Source organism: Pseudophryne corroboree, chromosome 1, assembly GCF_028390025.1.
Source record: "Pseudophryne corroboree isolate aPseCor3 chromosome 1, aPseCor3.hap2, whole genome shotgun sequence".
Lineage (NCBI taxonomy): Eukaryota > Metazoa > Chordata > Amphibia > Anura > Myobatrachidae > Pseudophryne > Pseudophryne corroboree.
In genome coordinates, this window is record NC_086444.1 from 943,907,673 (window position 1) to 943,927,233 (window position 19,561).

General features: G+C 46.4%; 1 protein-coding gene across 6 annotated transcripts in view; it reads right to left on the reverse strand.

The window, feature by feature from the left end:
* INPP4B (inositol polyphosphate-4-phosphatase type II B) overlaps positions 1–19,561 on the reverse strand; it is a 1,055,719-nt gene that overhangs the window by 393,294 nt on the left and 642,864 nt on the right. For all 6 annotated transcript variants that reach the window (XM_063920402.1, XM_063920401.1, XM_063920400.1 and 3 more), the window contains one exon: positions 11,211–11,283. In XM_063920402.1, the coding sequence (XP_063776472.1) occupies positions 11,211–11,283 (73 nt within the window). The remainder of the gene's footprint in view (positions 1–11,210; positions 11,284–19,561) is intronic.

Below are 19,561 nucleotides of genomic sequence, written 5' to 3' on the forward strand. Positions count from 1 at the left end.
CATTTTAATTACCTCATACAGATAAAGAAATTGGGTAATATTATTATATGCTAAATGCTCTTCCATACCTTGCCCAGTCTCTGCCTGATCAGCTTCCATCGTGCTGCACAAGGCTGCACTAAATAGCAGAAAGCTCGGGGCAATTATGTCAAGCCAGGAGCAGGATGTCACAACAGAAGAACAGAATGTATGTGCTATGTCATAGGATTCTTAATGAGCTCACACAGTAACAAAGTACAGCATGCTTTGTGCATGGTGATTGCAAATTTTATAGAACCTAAAAAATACAGTTCTACTTGAGTTGAGATCACTTCAGAAATTAATCTTCTAATGTTCAGTACTGTATATAAAGCCATTTCAAGACCAGTTTACAAATGAGGTTCTAATTAGCATATAGTCTCACTTTTCTTTTATAAATTGGCTCAAGAGCAGGTTTGGGATTTCCTGCTTGCTGATATTTTGCATTCAATGCTCAAACAATATTTGTCATAAGATTGTTTATTTATTGCATCATATAGATCATCTCTGTAGATTTTAATATTGCAGATCTAATCTACCAAATCTTGAAATATTTGCAGTTGTGTGTAAACACGCATGAGTAAAGAGAATTAATCACTGTAACAATTCATGGCACTGAAAAGAAATGAAAATAGAAGCAAACTAATATATTGTGCAAGTGCATGGCTTAAAATACTGTAAAGAGTTTGTACTTGGAATACTATCTAGCAGAAAGACAAATCATAACATAAGAAACTAAACTCAAATCAATAAAGGAGCTTGTATTGGGCAACATGTTCTCAAACAATAAATCATCAACTTTAATCAATTACAGAAGAAATGTGGTAAAGGCCACAATCGCCTGCATCAGTTAGCAGCAAATAAAAATAGAAGCAATTTCCTCCATAGCAAACCACGGTGCAATGTGAATGGATGTATTGTTTTGCATGCAGGGAAAGTACTGGCTGCTTTTGTATGCAGCGAACAAATATTGAAGAGTATTGTTTGCACACTGAAATTTAGAATTAAGCTAGGACACAACATTCCCAACTCTAAGGGGTATATTTACTTATGTTTGATTTTGTATTCGATTTTAAGGTCAATTTAAATTGACTGAAATCACTGTTCATATTGTTAATTTACTAACTTTTACTGAAATGTGAAATTCAGTGTGTGTTGATTTTGACTAGTGGTTTATTGTTCGGTTTTGGATGTCCATTTCAAAATCGAACATAAAATCACCTATAAAATTGAATAAAGTGCAACAAAAAATGACAAACACTTCCTTATGTATTCCTGTTGGACAAAACATCACATGCAAGAAGCTTCTGTGGTTCCTCTAATTCTGGATTGTGTATAACTCTGATCGTGGTGCATCTGTGCTGGTTTGCTTACATCTCCGATGGCGGTGCGTCTGTGCTTGTTTACGTACATCTCCGATGGCGGTGCGTCTGTGCTTGTTTACGTACATCTCCGATGGTGGAGTGTCTGTGCTGGTTTTCTTACATCTCCGATGGTGGGTCAACTGCGCATGTACAGGACCCATTCTGTGCATGTGCAGAATGGGTTCTGCATTGTCACACACAGAGCCCCCTAAGCCACAGTCTGTCAACATTTAGGTGTGGGATATCCATCTCTGAATGATGCCTGTAATTCCTACATCAACAATGAACCACATGTTTGGTTCCCCCTTACACAGGATGCAGTGAAGATCCCGCCTGTTGGGATCCCGGTAGTCAGAAGGTTAGGGTTAGGCACTAAGGGGAAGGTTAGCCACTAAGCTGGATGTTAGGGTTAGGCAGCGGGTAAGGAGGGTTGGGGTTAGGGAGGTAGGGGAGAGGGTATAATACCCCTTACTCACCCCTGTAGGCTTCCTTGCAATCGGGATCCCAACGTTGGTAATTCGACCATTGGGATCCCGGCCGCCGGCTTTTACCTACTGAACCTTTATTAGAGATGTGTTTCTTGATTTCTTTTAAAATTGATAAAAACATCTAGTATCATGTAATTTGGATCTGTCACATAGAGCCTTTACAGTATTATTAATAAGTGGCCTGATTCATTGACGGGTGCTATGGCGATTGCAGCTGAGATTGTGCACACTGAAGATATGCAAAAAAAATTAAAAATCAATACAGTAAGTGCAGTACAGGGCTGCATTTGATAGCAGTCACTAGGATGGTCTCTGAATTTTACAGCACTAACAAGAATGCTATCTGCATTTCAAGGCAGTCATTAGGAAGCTTTCTGCAATGTATGGCAGTCACTAGGATGCTCTGTGTATTGTATGGCAGTTATTTGTATTTGGATGCTCTCTGTGTCGTATATGATATCTGTATCATATATATGCCACTAGAATGCACTCTGCATTTTATGGCTCTCAATAGATTGCTTTCTCTATTGCATATTGGTCACTGTACAGTATAGTGATCATTAAGATCATTAAGGTGGTATATGCATTGTATGATGAATACTAAGATGCTCTTTGTATTGTATGGTGGTCACAAAGATGCACAGTCTCACACACACACACACACACACACACACACACACACACACACACACACACACACACACATATATATATACACACACACACACACACACACACAACAGTCTCAGTCTATTTTATGGCGGCCTCATCCATGGACTGCAGTATTTGACTACTAACGCTCAGTAATGTTCTCTGTAATGTATATCAATACCTGCCGTGATTAACAACACTGAGAGGTGCAATTAAAGTATTATGATTGGAAACGGTAATGAACTTCCCTGCATAATATGAAACACTATCTAAAACTCTTCACTTTTATCTTAAGCTGCCCATACGCCTAAAGATTTATTGTCCAATCTGGCTGATTGGAACGAAAATCTGGTAATGTATGGGAGCAAATGACAATTGACCATTTGTTCTGAAATGCCGGAAAACTGACAAAAATGGTTGTTCAGACAAATTGGTTAAATCAAATTGTCCGATTGACCATATACAGATGGGTCCACCGTTATCTTGAGTAGTTTTCTGTGCCTAGTCACAACATGATTTATTAGCATAAACCCTTCATCTATTGTTCTCAGTTGCAATACAATACAGAGAACAATACTTCAGGGGATTAAGTCATTACAGCAGGGGAATAAATCCGACTGGCCATTCTCAGTTAATCCTATTAAAGATCAAGATAAATGTGGACCCATCTGTATGTCAGTTTTTCTCGCATTTCAGACTAAATGGTCATTTACTTCTATACATTACCAGATTTTCGATCCAAGCAGCCAGATTGGACAATAAATCTTTAGGTGTATGGGCAGCTTAATTCCAATAATCATGCTCTGTAAAAGGACATCTAATTGTTGCATACTGTAGCTCCCTCAAGTTGAGCAGCGCAGACGTGGATTTAGACATCATGGGGCTCTAAGCAAGCTTCCAATTTAGGGCCCTTCTCCCTCAAACAATCATAGCACTATATTTTCATTCCTGATTTAATGCCCTTTACATTATTTGTTGTTTTCCCTCCTAATATTCTATTACAGTATATTACTTTCCCCCTTCATATATTGCACCATGTCCCCTCACCTCTAATTTCCATTATAACACCCTCACTCGCTGACTACATTGTATATGAGTGACCCAGGCTGACCTCCAGTTACTGACCACATTTTCTAACAGCATTTTATAATACTCATTATTAGTGATGAGCGGGTTCGGTTCGTCGGGATCCGTACCGCCCCGAACTTCACCCTTTTTACACGGGTCGGAGGCAGACTCGGATCCTCCTTGCTCGGTTAACCCGAGCGCGCCCGAACATCATCATCCCACGGTCGGATTCTCGCGAGATTCATATTCTATATAAGGAGCCGCGCATCGCCGCCATTTTTCACTCGTGCATTGGAGATGATCGTGAGAGGATGTGGCTGGCGTCCTCTCAGTTTCTATGTTCAGTGGGCTGCAAATTGTGCTGCAAATATCTGTGCTCAGTGTGCTGCAAATATCTGTGCTCAGTGTGCTGCAAGTGCAAATATCTATGTTCTCTGCCTGAAAAACGCTCCATATCTGACTGTGCTCAGTGTGCTGCAAATATCTGTGCTCAGTGTGCTAATTGCTTTATTGTGGGGACTGGGGACCAGCAGTATTATATAGTAGGAGGACAGTGCAGAGTTTTGCTGACCAGTGACCAGTGACCACCAGTATTATACGTTCTCTGCCTGAAAAACGCTCCATATCTGTGCTGCATTGTAGTATATATATACTAGTAGGAGGACAGTGCAGAATTTTGCTGACCACCAGTATAACTATATATATAGCAGTACGGTACAGTAGTCCACTGCTCTACCTACCTCTGTGTCGTCAAGTATACTATCCATCCATACCTGTGGTGCATTTCAGTTTTGCACAGTTTGCTGACCACCAGTATATACTATATAGCAGTACGATACAGAAGGCCACTGCTCTACCTACCTCTGTGTCGTCAAGTATACTATCCATCCATACCTGTGGTGCATTTCAGTTTTGCACAGTTTGCTGACCAACAGTATAACCATATATATAGCAGTACGGTACAGTAGTCCACTGCTCTACCTACCTCTGTGTCGTCAAGTATACTATCCATCCGTACCTGTGGTGCATTTCAGTTTTGCACAGTTTGCTGACCACCAGTATAACTATATATATAGCAGTACGGTACAGTAGTCCACTGCTCTACCTACCTCTGTGTCGTCAAGTATACTATCCATCCATACCTGTGGTGCATTTCAGTTTTGCACAGTTTGCTGACCACCAGTATAACTATATATATAGCAGTACGGTACAGTAGTCCACTGCTCTACCTACCTCTGTGTCGTCAAGTATACTATCCATCCATACCTGTGGTGCATTTCAGTTTTGCACAGTTTGCTGACCACCAGTATATACTACATAGCAGTACGGTACAGAAGGCCACTGCTCTACCTACCTCTGTGTCGTCAAGTATACTATCCATCCATACCTGTGGTGCATTTCAGTTTTGCACAGTTTGCTGACCACCAGTATAAATATATATATAGCAATACGGTACAGTAGTCCACTGCTCTACCTACCTCAGTGTCGTCAAGTATACTATCCATCCATACCTGTGGTGCATTTCAGTTTTGCGCAGTATATATAGTAGGAGGACAGTGCATAATTTTGCTGACCACCAGTATATAATATATAGCAGTACGGTACAATAGGCCATTGCTATTGATATATTACTGGCATATAATTCCACACATTAAAAAAGGGAGAACAAAAATGTGGAGGGTAAAATAGGGAAAGATCAAGATCCACTTCCACCTCGTGCTGAAGCTGCTGCCACTAGTCATGGCCGAGATGATGAAATGCCATCAACGTCGTCTGCCAAGGCCGATGCCCAATGTCATAGTAGAGAGCATGTAAAATCCAAAAAAATAAAGCTCAGTAAAATGACCCAAAAATCTAAATCAAAATCGTCTGAGGAGAAGTGTAAACTTGCCAATGTGCCATTTACGACACGGAGTGGCAAGGAACGGCTGAGGGCCTGGCCTATGTTCATGGCTAGTGGTTCAGCTTCACATGAGGATGGAAGCACTCATCCTCCTGCTAGAAAACTTAAAAGAGTTAAGATGGCAAAAGCACAGCAAAGAACTGTGCGTTCTTCTAAATCACAAATCCCCAAGGAGAGTCCAATTGTGTCGGTTGCGATGCCTGACCTTCCCAACACTGGACGGGAAGAGGTTGCGCCTTCCACCATTTGCACGCCCCCTGCAAGTGCTGGAAGGAGCACCTGCAGTCCAGTTCCTGATAGTCAAATTGAAGATGTCACTGTTGAAGTACACCAGGATGAGGATATGGGTGTTGCTGGCGCTGGGGAGGAAATTGACAAGGAGGATTCTGATGGTGAGGTGGTTTGTTTAAGTCAGGCACCTCTTTTTTTCTTTGCATCATGTGCTGTTTTGGGACTATTTTTTAAATCTACTATAGTGCTTGATAATTATGACTCCTAAAATTATAAAATCAGGCGCTCTGATATAAGGCACAAAATAAAGCTGTTGGTCACCCAATTTATATAATAGAATTGATATACTGATGTCTATATACTTATAGCTGCTCCCACATGAGTATTCTGCAATACTCAAATAGATACAAAGTAATTGTGAAACATGCAATATCACAAGAGAGCGCTACATACCGATCATTACTATATAAACATTTTATTCAATCACATAAAATAAAAGCATAAAAAATGCAATGTATATTTTCATAAAAGAATTATTCTCACTGCTGATATTATTTACACGCTGCCATATACTGTATCCCAATTGTACAGTATATTGCACAGATGTCCACATCCAAAAGACCAGTGTGGCTGGTTCGCTCCAAAGCAAATTATAAAGTCCCAATTTGTTTTAGGGAATGTGAATGGTGTTCACTAGATGGTGAATGTTTAGCTGTATAAACGATGGGCACTATGCTACTACCTCCCCCGACCGCCAAACAATTTTGTGCTCACCACTTATTCCTTAGAGTCTCATGTGAGGCTGGCTCTCAGCATGCGGAATCCGTTGTGGTTGGTGGGAGCGGCGGTGTTCTATTCAGTTCACCGGGGAGGGAGGGCGCCGTTCGTAGCTTCTGATGAAACCGTGGTTTGATTTTCACGGATAAACATGTTAAGGACATCTCACGCTGCTGTTTTTCCCTGAGATCTACACAAGCACAGCACCACAGTCCGGACTCCAGCACACGGCAAACTGCCTGAATTCTACAGCTACGAACGGCGCCCTCCCTCCCCGGTGAACTGAATAGAATACCGCCGCTCCCACCAACCACAACGGATTCCGCATGCTGACAGCCAGCCTCACATGAGACTCTAAGGAATAAGTGGTGAGCACAAAATTGTTTGGCGGTCGGGGGAGGTAGTAGCATAGTGCCCATCGTTTATACAGCTGAACATTCACCATCTAGTGAACACCATTCACATTCCCTAAAACAAATTGGGACTTTATAATTTGCTTTGGAGCGAACCAGCCACACTGGTCTTTTGGATGTGGACATCTGTGCAATATACAATTGGGATACAGTATATGGCAGCATGTAAATAATATCAGCAGTGAGAATAATTCTTTTATGAAAATATGCATTGCATTTTTTATGCTTTTATTTTATGTGATTGAATAAAATGTTTATATAGTAATGATCGGTATCTAGCGCTCTCTTGTGATATTGCATGTTTCACAATTACTTTTTATTTTTTAAATCTGCCATCCTGTCTGACACTGCAGTGCCACTCCTAGATGGGCCAGGTGTTTGTGTCGGCCACTTGGGTCGCTTAGCTTAGTCACACAGCTACCTCATTGCACCTCTTTTTTTCTTTGCATCATGTGCTGTTTGGGGACTATTTTTTTGAAGTGCCATCCTGTCTGACACTGCAGTGCCACTCCTAGATGGGACAGGTGTTTGTGTCAGCCACTTGGGTCGCTTAGCTTAGCCATCCAGCGACCTTGGTGGAATTCTTTTTTTTCTTTGCATCGTGTGCTGTTTGGGGACTATTTTTTGAAGTGCCATCCTGTCTGACACTGCAGTGCCACTCCTAGATGGGCCAGGTGTTTGTGTCGGCCACTTGGGTCGCTTAGTTTAGCCATCCAGCGACCTTGGTGCACCTCTTTTTTTTCTTTGCATCATGTGCTGTTTGGGGACTATTTTTTGAAGTGCCATCCTGTCTAACACTGCAGTGCCACTCCTAGATGGGCCAGGTGTTTGTGTCAGCCACTTGGGTCGCTTAGCTTAGTCACACAGCTACCGCATTGTGCCTCTTTTTTTCTTTGCATCATGTGCTGTTTGGGGACTATTTTTTTGAAGTGCCATCCTGTCTAACACTGCAGTGCCACTCCTAGATGGGCCAGGTGTTTGTGTCGGCCACTTGGGTCGCTTAGCTTAGTCACACAGCTACCTCATTGCACCTCTTTTCTTCTTTGCATCATGTGCTGTTTGGGGACTATTTTTTTGAAGTGCCATCCTGCCTGACACTGCAGTGCCACTCCTATATGGGCCAGGTGTTTGTGTCGGCCACTTGGGTCGCTTAGCTTAGTCACACAGTTACCTCATTGCACCTCTTTTTTCTTTGCATCATGTGCTGTTTGGGGACTATTTTTTTGAAGTGCCATCCTGCCTGACACTGCAGTGCCACTCCTAGATGGGCCAGGTGTTTGTGTCGGCCACTTGGGTCGCTTAGTTTAGCCATCCAGCGACCTTGGTGCACCTCTTTTTTTTATTTGCATCATGTGCTGTTTGGGGACTATTTTTTGAAGTGCCATCCTGTCTAACACTGCAGTGCCACTCCTAGATGGGCCAGGTGTTTGTGTCAGCCACTTGGGTCGCTTAGCTTAGTCACACAGCTACCGCATTGTGCCTCTTTTTTTCTTTGCATCATGTGCTGTTTGGGGACTGTTTTTATGAAGTGCCATCCTGCCTGACACTGCAGTGCCACTCCTAGATGGGCCAGGTGTTTGTGTCGGCCACTTGGGTCGCTTAGCTTAGCCATCCAGCGACCTTGGTGCACCTCTTTTTTTTCTTTGCATCATGTGCTGTTTGGGGACTATTTTTTGAAGTCCCATCCTGTCTGACACTGCAGTGCCACTCCTAGATGGGCCAGGTGTTTGTGTCGGCCACTTGGGTCGCTTAGCTTAGTCACACAGCTACCTCATTGCACCTCTTTTTTCTTTGCATCATGTGCTGTTTGGGGACTATTTTTTGAAGTGCCATCCTGTCTGACACTGCAGTGCCACTCCTAGATGGGCCAGGTGTTTGTGTCGGCCACTTGGGTCGCTTAGCTTAGTCATCCAGCGACCTCGGTGCAAATTTTAGGACTAAAAATAATATTGTGAGGTGTGAGGTGTTCAGAATAGACTGGAAATTAGTGTAAATTATGGTTATTGAGGTTAATAATACTATGGGATCAAAATGACCCCCAAATTCTATGATTTAAGCTGTTTTTGAGGGTTATTTGTAAAAAAAAACCCGAATCCAAAACACACCCGAATCCGACAAAAAATTTTCAGGGAGGTTTTGCCAAAACGCGTCCGAATCCAAAACACGGCCGCGGAACCGAATCCAAAACCAAAGCACAAAACCCGAAAAATTTCCGGTGCACATCACTACTCATTATTACACTCCTCAGTCAGGGACTGTATTGTTTATATATCAGTGCCCATACATATTACAAATACACAGATTTATTTTTTGCATAATCAAAGTTACAAACAGGGTTTCACTACGCTTAAACAAAAAGTACACTTCAGTTTTACTCTACATCATTTTGTCCTGGATGTGAAGAATTTGCATGCCAACAAAAGAGGTGCACATGTTATATCTGCCCCCCCTGCAGTGCACATGGGCCCTCATTCCGAGTTGTTCGCTCGGTAATTTTCTTCGCATCGCAGCGATTTTCCACAAACTGCGCACTGCGACTGCGCCAAGTAAATTTGCTAAGAAGTTTGGTATTTTACTCACGGCATTACGAGGTTCTTTCTTCGTTCTGGTGATCGTTGTGTGATTGACAGGAAGTGGGTGTTTCTGGGCGGAAACTGGCCGTTTTATGGGAGTGTGTGAAAAAACGCTGCCGTTTCTGGGAAAAACGCGGGAGTGGCTGGAGAAACGGGGGAGTGTCTGGGCGAACGCTGGGTGTGTCTGTGATGTCAAACCAGGAACGAAACTGACTGAACTGATCGCAGTGGCAGAGTAAGTGTCGAGCTACTCAGAAACGGCTTAGAAATTTCTATTTGCAATTTAGAGAATCTTTCGTTTGCTATTTTGCTAAGCTAAGATACACTCCCAGTAGGCGGCGGCTTAGCGTGTGCAATACTGCTAAAAGCAGCTTGCGAGCGAACAACTCGGAATGAGGGCCATGGTTTTGCCCAACTGCTAAAAAATCTCCTGCTGCGATCAACTTGGAATTACCCCCCAAACGTAAGTCAGCCTCTCCCTCTCTCTCTCCTCCCCACCTCCCTCTGCCACCGTGTGTAAAATGGGGACTCTTGCCTGCCATCATGTGTAAAATGGGGACACTTGCCTGCAATCATGTGTAAAATGGGGACTCCTGCCTGCCGTATTGTGTAAAATGGGGACACTTGCCTGCCGTATTGTGTAAAATGGGGACACTTGCCTGCCGTAATGTGTTAAATGGGGACACTTGCCTGCCGTATTGTGTAAAATGGGGACTCTTGCCTGCCGTATTGTGTAAAATGGGGACACTTGCCTGCCATCATGTGTAAAATGGGGACACTTGCCTGCCATCATGTGTAAAATGGGGACACTTGCCTGCCATCATGTGTAAAATGGGGACACTTGCCTGCAATCATGTGTAAAATGGGGACTCCTGCCTGCCGTATTGTGTAAAATGGGGACAATTGCCTGCCGTATTGTGTAAAATGGGGACACTTGCCTGCCGTAATGTGTAAAATGGGGACACTTGCCTGCCGTATTGTGTAAAATGGGGACTCTTGCCTGCTGTATTGTGGAAAATGGGGACACTTGCCTGCCGTAATGTGGAAAATGGGGACACTTGCCTGCCGCAATGTGGAAAATGGGGACACTTGCCTGCCATATTGTGAAAAATGGGGACTCTTGCCTGCCATATTGTAAAAAATGGGGACTCTTGCCTGCCGTAATGTGTAAAATGGGGACTCAAGGGCATTGCGGTGTATGGCATAATATATATTTTTTTATTTTTTTCCTGTGCTCGCCGTGATCTGTTGGTGTAAGGTCAAAAACTGGGGTGTAAGGTAGTCTTTTCAGACGAGGCCATGCCCATTTTAGAGACCATGCTCATTTTATCGAGGTCACGCCCCCTTTGCATACCTTTTTCTTTTTATATCTATGGGGGGCGCATTTTTTGTTATGTCAATGGGGGGGATGCATTTTTAAATCTCGCACTGGGAGCCGAATTGGCTAGAAACAGCCCTGCCTATACAGCACTGAATAAGACATTTCTGCAATATACCATAATGTTGGTTTCCATAATAAGGCTCAAATGCAGTAATGGACAATGCAATACATTTCAAGGGCTCTCCAACATTAAAACGTGCCCCATATATCACCCTTGTAAAAATTAATTCGTTTTTAAAAAATATATAATCTAGCCCCAAAATGACACATAATAAGAGCAAATGATGAAAAAACAGACTTTGTTATGACAATCATAAATTGTTAACAAATAATTACAGCTTACCTGCATTAAGCAAAGGTAGATTGTCATTCCCACTGACCATTTCAGGTGAGGAGCACTCACAGACTAAGGCGCACTGCAAAGAAGAATAGAACAGCAGCCAATGTTTAATCATTCGGTAAATGTAAAGCAGGTAATGTTACAGTGATAATCATAGGCGTGCGCAGACCTTTTTTTCTTAGGGGGTGCACCGTCGGAGGGGTGTGTCTAGCACCGCCTTTTGGGCGTGTCTAGCACCATCTATTGACGGTCAATGCAATATAAAATATCCACCCTTGTACCAATCCTAATAAAGCAGATACATTGTCAGATGTGGTGTGCTCCAAACAAACACCCCTGATGGCACTCACTGCAATTACACTGTTCCTCCTCAGCCCGGTCTGGCTCCCCCTCTCTTTCCTCTGCAAGATGCAGCAGCTTACTTACAAGTCAGTCACTCACTGACACTAACAGTCGCAGACTAGTACTGCTGCTGCTGGAAAAACGAGTGACGTGTCAATGTTGCTGCCGACCGCCTGCCAGTATTGAATTTGTCTTCCTAAGAGGAACACTGGCTGCATGCTGATCCTCATCAGTGGCTGGCGTTGGCATAGCATAAAAGGAGAGAGGTGGGCATATGGCGGGTGGGCGTACGAGCAGCATGACGTAATCACATCACATCACACCGTTTTTGTACATGGAGGTGGAACCGGGAGTTTGAAAGCTGGTGGCAGTGGCACCCTTGATTAACCCAGGCGTCAGGTCAGTAATACAGTCCTGACAGGGTGCAGCGCAGAGGGGACAGTAATCAGCTTGCTCGGTGATCGCTGCATCAGGCATGTGAGATCGGGGTGCCAGACATTAGGGGGTGCCTGTGCGCACCAGGCACCCCCCCTGCGCACACCTATGGTGATAATCACCTTTACAGCATATTATTTGCCAGCTGTCATTAGGATGCCATTACTCAGCACTTATAACATATTGTAACAGTGTTCCTACTTGTAAAAATAAAATAAAAGTTAGAAGTGAAGTGTACAGTAAATAATTTAGTGGTCAGATTTCTAGAGGTCATTTAAAAGTCTGCTTTGGTAGTGTCAAGGACAAAAACACCTAGATTTCTATCAAATACAAAGGCTAATGATAGAGTATACAGAAGAGCAGCAGTTTGCACCAGGCAATGGGAAAATGGGCCTAATTCATATCGAAACGCAGCAGCAAATTTGTTAGCTAATGGGCAAAACCATGTGCACTGCAGGTGGGGCCGATACAGGGGCGGATTGGGATAAAAAAAACCAGCCCGAGAAATTTCTGGATGCAGTCCTAATGGAGGCGGAGTCTGTTGAGGGGGTGGAGTCTGTCACGCGGGGCAGGAAACTCGCTCCTCACAGGGCCTAATTCTGTGGGATGCCGTTGCAGCCTTCCTCGAGTCTTTTACAGAAATTGTGTCTGCTACTTTATGCTAATAAAGCTCCCTAGTGTACATCCCTGTGTCTGAATGACGAGACGCCCACTGTCAGTATCTACAAACACTGGAACAGGGACAGATAAAGACTTTTCTTTTAGGGGGGGCGGTTTATTTATTCCTGACTCCTCCCCTACACTCATTACTTCTCACACTTCCCATCCCAACTGTCCATTAATGCTCTAAAGAGCATATAAAGCTTTGCCAGGCCGCACATGTACTTCTTATCTAGCACACACACACCGGGCACATGTAACTACTAACACACTGATGGGCGGCACACACTGCCCAAGGTGGGGGTGACGGCATGTGATGATGGCAGATGGGGCTAGGGGCCCCTGGGGACACTGAGGATGGGGAGGGATGTCACTGCAGCCACACACCATTACCTAATATACAACACTATGGGAGGCATATGACCCTAGGCGCTTATATTTAGTGTATAGCTGCCCTGGATTATTCACCACCCTCAGATGTCACCACGCATCCAAAACAAAACACAATATACAATATGGGAGGCATATGACCCTAGGCACTTATATTTAGTATTTAGCTGCCCTGAATTATTCACCACCCTCAGATGTCACCACACATCCAAAACAATACACAATGGGGGTCATTCCGAGTTGATCGCTCGCTAGCAGTTTTTAGCAGCCGTGCAAACGCTATGCCGCCTCCCACTGGGACTGTATTTTAGCTTAGCAGAAGTACGAACGAAAGAATCGCAGAGCGGCTACAAAAAATATTGTGCAGTTTCTGAGTAGCTTCAGACCTACTCAGCGCTTGCGATCACTTCAGACCATTCAGTTCCTGTTTTGACGTCACAAACACGCCCTGCGTTCGCCCAGCCATGCCTGTGTTTTTCCTGGCATGCCTGCGTTTTTTCAAACACTCCCTGAAAACGGACAGTTGACACCCAGAAACGCCCACTTCATGTCAATCACTCTGCGGCGGCCATTGCGACTGAAAAGCTTTGCTAGCCCTTGTATGAAAATACATCAGCCGTTGTGAAAGTACGTTGCGCGTGCGCACTGCGCCGCATGCACAGAAGTGCCAGTTTTTCACTTAATCGCTGCGAACATTTTCAGCTAGCGATCAACTCGGAATGACCCCCAATAAACGACAGAAGGAGTGTGGCCAGCCAGAATTTTCTCCTTGATTGTACACCATCCAAACTACACCGCTACCTCTGGACCAGATAATCTCTAATATTATTTGTTTTTTTAGAGAAATACCCCAGAGGTTTAGCATGGATGGTTTTTTACCTTTTTTTTATTTTTTGTGCATTTTTATCTTGTGAATTTTAATGTCATATTGGACTTTTCCCTTGCTGTTTGGGGCTTTTGTGCAATACATTTTTTTATGGTTTTCCAAAAAAACTCCGGCTTTTGATATGAATTACCTTGAATGAAGTTTGAAAGTGAAAGATACCTTTATGTGCTTTGAGAACTCCTACAAACACTGTGAGTAGGGTACGCATTCCACGCTTTCAATTTAAGAACACAGAAAGATACTTTGATGTGTATAAACTTCCAATCTTGTGTGAGTTGGGTACTCTTACTTCTTATCCCATGGTTACAAATTAATAATTAATAAGTACGCATCTTGGTAGATGCAGTGTTATCTGTAAGGTCTGCAAATCTGTACTACACATTGGGATATTGTTTTTCTTGTTTTGGGTACATACAGATCAAAAACGTCATCTGGTCTGGAGAACATCATATGACATCTCCAAGAAAGATACCTTGATGAGCTTCATATGGTTTATTGCACTGTGAGTGGGGTACGCCTTCTTTTTGACCAAAGATACCTTATGCGCTTACACATCATTAGCATAGTAAGTGGGGTATGCCCTTTCCACTTCAATTGCATTTAGTATAAAACACTAGAAAAAAATTCAAGCACTCAGAGGAACGTTTATTGGGGGTAATTCTGAGTTGATCGCAGCAGGAACTTTGGCCCTCATTCCGAGTTGTTCGCTCGGTAAAAATCTTTGCATCGCAGCGATTTTCCGCTTAATGCGCATGCGCAATGTCCGCACTGCGACTGCGCCAAGTAAATTTGCTATGCACTTAGTAATTTTACTCACGGCTTTTTCATCGTTCTGGCGATCGTAATGTGATTGACAGGAAATGGGTGTTACTGGGCGGAAACAGGCCGTTTTATGGGCGTGTGGGAAAAAACGCTACAGTTTCCGGAAAAAACGCAGGAGTGGCCGGAGAAACGGAGGAGTGTCTGGGCGAACGCTGGGAGTGTTTGTGACGTCAAACCAGGAACGACAAGCACTGAACTGATCGCAGATGCCGAGTAAGTCTGAAGCTACTCAGAAACTGCTACGAGGTGTGTAATCGCAATATTGCGAATACTTCGTTCGCAATTTTAAGATGCTAAGATTCACTCCCAGTAGGCGGCGGCTTAGCGTGAGCAACTCTGCTAAAATCGCCTTGCGAGCGAACAACTCGGAATGACCTCCTTTGTTAGCAGTTGGGCAAAACCATGTGCACTGCAGGGGGGGATATAACATGTGCAGAGAGAGTTAGATTTGGGTGGGGTGTGTTCAATCTGCAATCTAAATTGCAGTGTAAAAATAAAGCAGACAGTATTTACCCTGTACAGAAACAAAATAACCCACCCAAATGTCACTCTCTCTGCACATGTTATATCTGCCTCCCCTGCAGTGCACATGGTTTTGCCCAACTGCTAACAAAGTTCCTGCTGCGATCAACTCAGAATTACCCCCATTGCACGGTGTTGTACTGTCCAGTGTGAAGTTTGACACGCCGTCCAATACTTGAAATAATTCATACACAAAAAAGAGTCACACATATTTAAATACTTATAAATACTGTATTACACTATTTTGTTTCATGTTTTTTTCTCTTTATGCACTCCATCATCCTGAGAGTCAAGAATATAGCTGATCCAAGGATGGATGTTGGAATAAATTCTTGAACAGGAATGTATTGTACACAGATATCGTTTTCTCATTGCGCCAGTGTAGCAGGTATTCCTCGATTTTTTTGTTTCACACACCATTACCTGGCAGTAGCCCCCACCTCTGGCAGCCCCAGCAGCGCAGGGAGCCAGCACGACCCCCTGAGGGGCTGGCGTTGCTGCAGCGTGCCATGTATTGGTACGGGTAGCCGGATGCCAGTGGTGTAACTACTGCCCGTGCTGCCACTGCAGAGGCTTGGAGGCGCAGGGCTGCGGGGGCGCCGCCACTGATTTAGAGCAGATTGACATGCGGACGACTATCTGCTAAATGTCCCCTCCAAAATGGCCACCGCCATGGAGGAGACATGCTAGAGGTCATACTTCCCCCCTAGCGTCTAGGAGGTGCCAGGACCCGCGGGAGCGCATAGCGCTGGCTGTGGCCAGTGGCACCCTGTAGCCCTGCCACCCTGCTACCGTGGCGCGGCGACGGCAGCAGCAGCAACAATGGGGGGATCGGGCAGCGGTGCCCACGGCACACTAAACAGCAGGGAGCAAACCGCTGCATTACTCCCCAGGACACCCAGTGCATGAGATCCCTGACAACAAGCATTACCCCCTGGCAATGAGCATAACACCCAGCGCATGAAACCCCTGGCAACGAGCATGACACCCTGAGCTTGAAACCCCTGGCAAAGAGCATGACACCCTGAGCATGAAACCCCTGTCATAATGTGTCACAGACATGACGCTGTGTGGTGTACTGTATCACGGGCATTGTATGTGGCATAATGTCTTAGGGGCATTGCAGTGTGTGGTATAATGTATTACGGGCATTGCGGTGTGTGTCATAATGTGTCACAGGCATGACGGTGTGTGGTATACTGTATCACGAGCATTGTATGTGGTATAATATCTCAGGAACATTGTAGTGTGTAGCATAATGTATAACGGGTATTGTGATGCATGGCGTAATGTGTCACAGGCATTACAGTATGTGTCATAATGTGGCACAGGCATTATGGGGTGTGGTATAATGTCTCAGGGACACTGCAGTGTGTGGCATAATTTATAACGGGCATTGCGGTGTGGCATAATGTATCACAGGCATTACGGTGTGTGGCATAATGTCTAAGGGCCATTGCATTGTGTGGCATAATGTGTAAGGGGCATTACTATAAGGAGGAATAATGACAAATAATGTAAGTGGCATGAATCAGGATTATTATATATTTCCTGTGGTCGCCAATGTCTCGGCGTGCAGGTTGCAAAACTGGGGTATAAGGTAGTATTTTCCTGCAACGCCATGCCACTTTCAGCGAAGCCACACCCATTTTAATGAAGCCACACCCCTTTTTGGTGTAAATTCTTCACTTTGCTAGTGCTAATTAGGAAGTGTGTGTGGGGGGAGGAGGGGGAAGAGAAATTTCTAGTTACGCCACTGCCGGATGCTGGGTAGGGGGATGCTGCTGCTATGAAGGATCCACCTTCAGGTGAGAGATGCTGGTCTGTGCTGACTGCTGCAGGCGCTGACTGCGGGGGAGTCAGGGAAGGAAGATGAGTGATGTGTGCAGAGGGAGATCGCTGCTGCACTGGAACGCTGCCACCCAGAGCGGCTTATCTCATCTCCCGCGATGACCGGGCCCATAATGGAGGAGCCACCAGTGCACAGCCCCTGTCTGAACAGCACCAGCAGTGGTGGGAACCCAGGAACTGCTCATCCAGCTCATTCTCCCCACTGTGCGCCGAAGACAGCTTGCCCCGCTACCTTGGGATCTTCCTCATTCCGCTGCTGGACCTGGTGGCTGTGGCTGGCAATGTGGCCGCCGTCACCATCATGTAAGTGGGCGTGGCTATGACTGTTAGGGGGGTGTTTCCCCCCCCCCCCCTGGATCCGGGCCAGCACTGGAATAATGCTTTGTGCGTCATAAAACGCCACCATTAGTTAAGCCACTGACACTTTTAACAGCCCTGTGCTACGTGCAGATCATCCGTCTGAGTTTGGCCTCAAATGTGAGCAATTCAGTGTCCCTATACGTAACCACTACTGGCAACACGCCCGTGTCACTCCTATAACATGTCTATACTGTGTTACAACTGCTTCTGATTAGAAAACCGCCTAGGAATGCCCAACAACAATACCTGTTATGTATGTTGTGTGTATAGGGGGCTGTGTATGAGGTGCTGTGTGTACAAGAAGCTGTGTGTCAGTGTGTGAGATGATGTGTGTACAGGGATCTGTGTGTCAGTGTGTGAGGTGCTGGGTGCAGGGGTCAGTGTATGTGGTGCGTGCTGGGTACAGGGGGCTGTGTGTCAGTGTGTGAGGTGCTGGGTACAGGGGGCTGTGTGTCAGTGTGTGAGGTTCTGGGTAGAAGGGGCTGTGTGTGTCAGTGTGTGAGGTGCTGGGTGCAGGGGGCAGTGTGTGAGGGGTAGGGTGCTGGGGGCAGTGTGTGAGGTGCTGGGTACAGGGGGCAGTGTATGAGGTGCTGGGTACAGGGGGCAGTGTGTGAGGTGCTGGGTACAGGGGGCAGGGGGCAGTGTGTGAGATGCAGGGGGCAGTGTGTGAGGTGCTGGGTACAGAGGGCAGTGTGTGAGGAGCAGGGTGCAGTGTGTTAGGTGCTGGGTACAGGGTGCAGTGTTTGACGTGCTGGGTACAAGGGCAGTCTGTGAGGTGCTGGGTACAGGGGGCAGTATGTGAGGGGCAGGGTGCAGGGGGCAGTGTGTTCGGGGCAGGAGGCAGTGTGTGAGGTGCTGGGTACAGTGGGCAGTGTGTGATAGGCAGGGTGCAGTGTGTGAGGTGCTGGGTATAGGGGACAGTGTGTGAGGTGCTGGGTACAAGGGCGGTGTGTGTGGTGCTGGGTACAGGTGGCAGTGTGTGAGGGGCAGGGTGCAGGGGACAGTGTGTGAGGTGCTGGGTACAGGGGGCAGTGTGTGAGGGGCAGGGGGCAGTGTGTGAGAGGCAAGGTGCACGGGACAGCGTGTGAGGTGTAGGGTGCAGGGGGAAGCATGTGAGGTGTGAGGTGCAGGGTGCAGTGTGCAGGGGGCAGCGTTTGAGGGGCAGGGTGCAGTGTGTGAGGGGCATGGTGTAGGGGGCAGCATGTGAGGGTCAGGGTGCAGGGGGCAGTGTGTGAGGTGCTGGGTACAGGGGGCAGTGTGTGAGGGGCAGGGTGCAGGGGGCAGCATGTGAGGGGCAGAGTGCAGAGGGCAGTGTGTGAGGTGCAGGGGGTAGCGTGTGAGGGGCAGGGTGCAAGGGGCAGCGTGTGAGAGGCAGGGTGCAGGGAGCAGTGTGTAAGGTGCTGGGTACAGGAGGCAGTGTGTGAGGGGCAGGGGGCCGCGTGTGAGGGGCAGGGTGTAGGGGGCAGTGTGTGAGAGGCAGGGTGCAGTGTGCAGAGGGTGGGCACAGGGGGCAGTGTGTGATGGGCAGGGGTGTAAGGTGCTGGGTACAGGGGGCAGTGTATGAGGGGCAGGGGGCTGCATGTGAGGGGCAGGGTGTAGGGGGCAGTGTGTGAGAGGCAGGGTGCAGTGTGCAGAGGGTGGGCACAGGGGGCAGTGTGTGAGGGGCAGGGGCAGGGGTGTAAGGTGCTGGGTACAGGGGGCAGTGTATGAGGGGCAGGGGGCAGTGTGTGAGGTGCTGGGTACAGGGGGCAGTGTGTGAGGGGCAGGATGCACGGACAGTGTGTGAGGGGCAGGGGGCAGTGTGTGAGGGGCAGGGGGCAGGGGTGTAAGGTGCTGGGTACAGGGGGCAGTATGTGAGGGGCAGGGGGCAGTGTGTGAGGTGCTGGGTACAGGGGACAGTGTGTGAGGGGCAGGGGGCAGTATGTGAGGGGCAGGATGCACGGGACAGTGTGTGAGGTGCAGGATGCAGCGTGTGAGAAGCAGGGTGCAGTGTGCAGGGGGCAGCATTTGAGGGGCAGGGTGCAGGTGGCAGTGTGTGAGGGGCATGGTGTAGAGGGCAGCGTGTGAAGGTCAGGTTGCAGGGGGC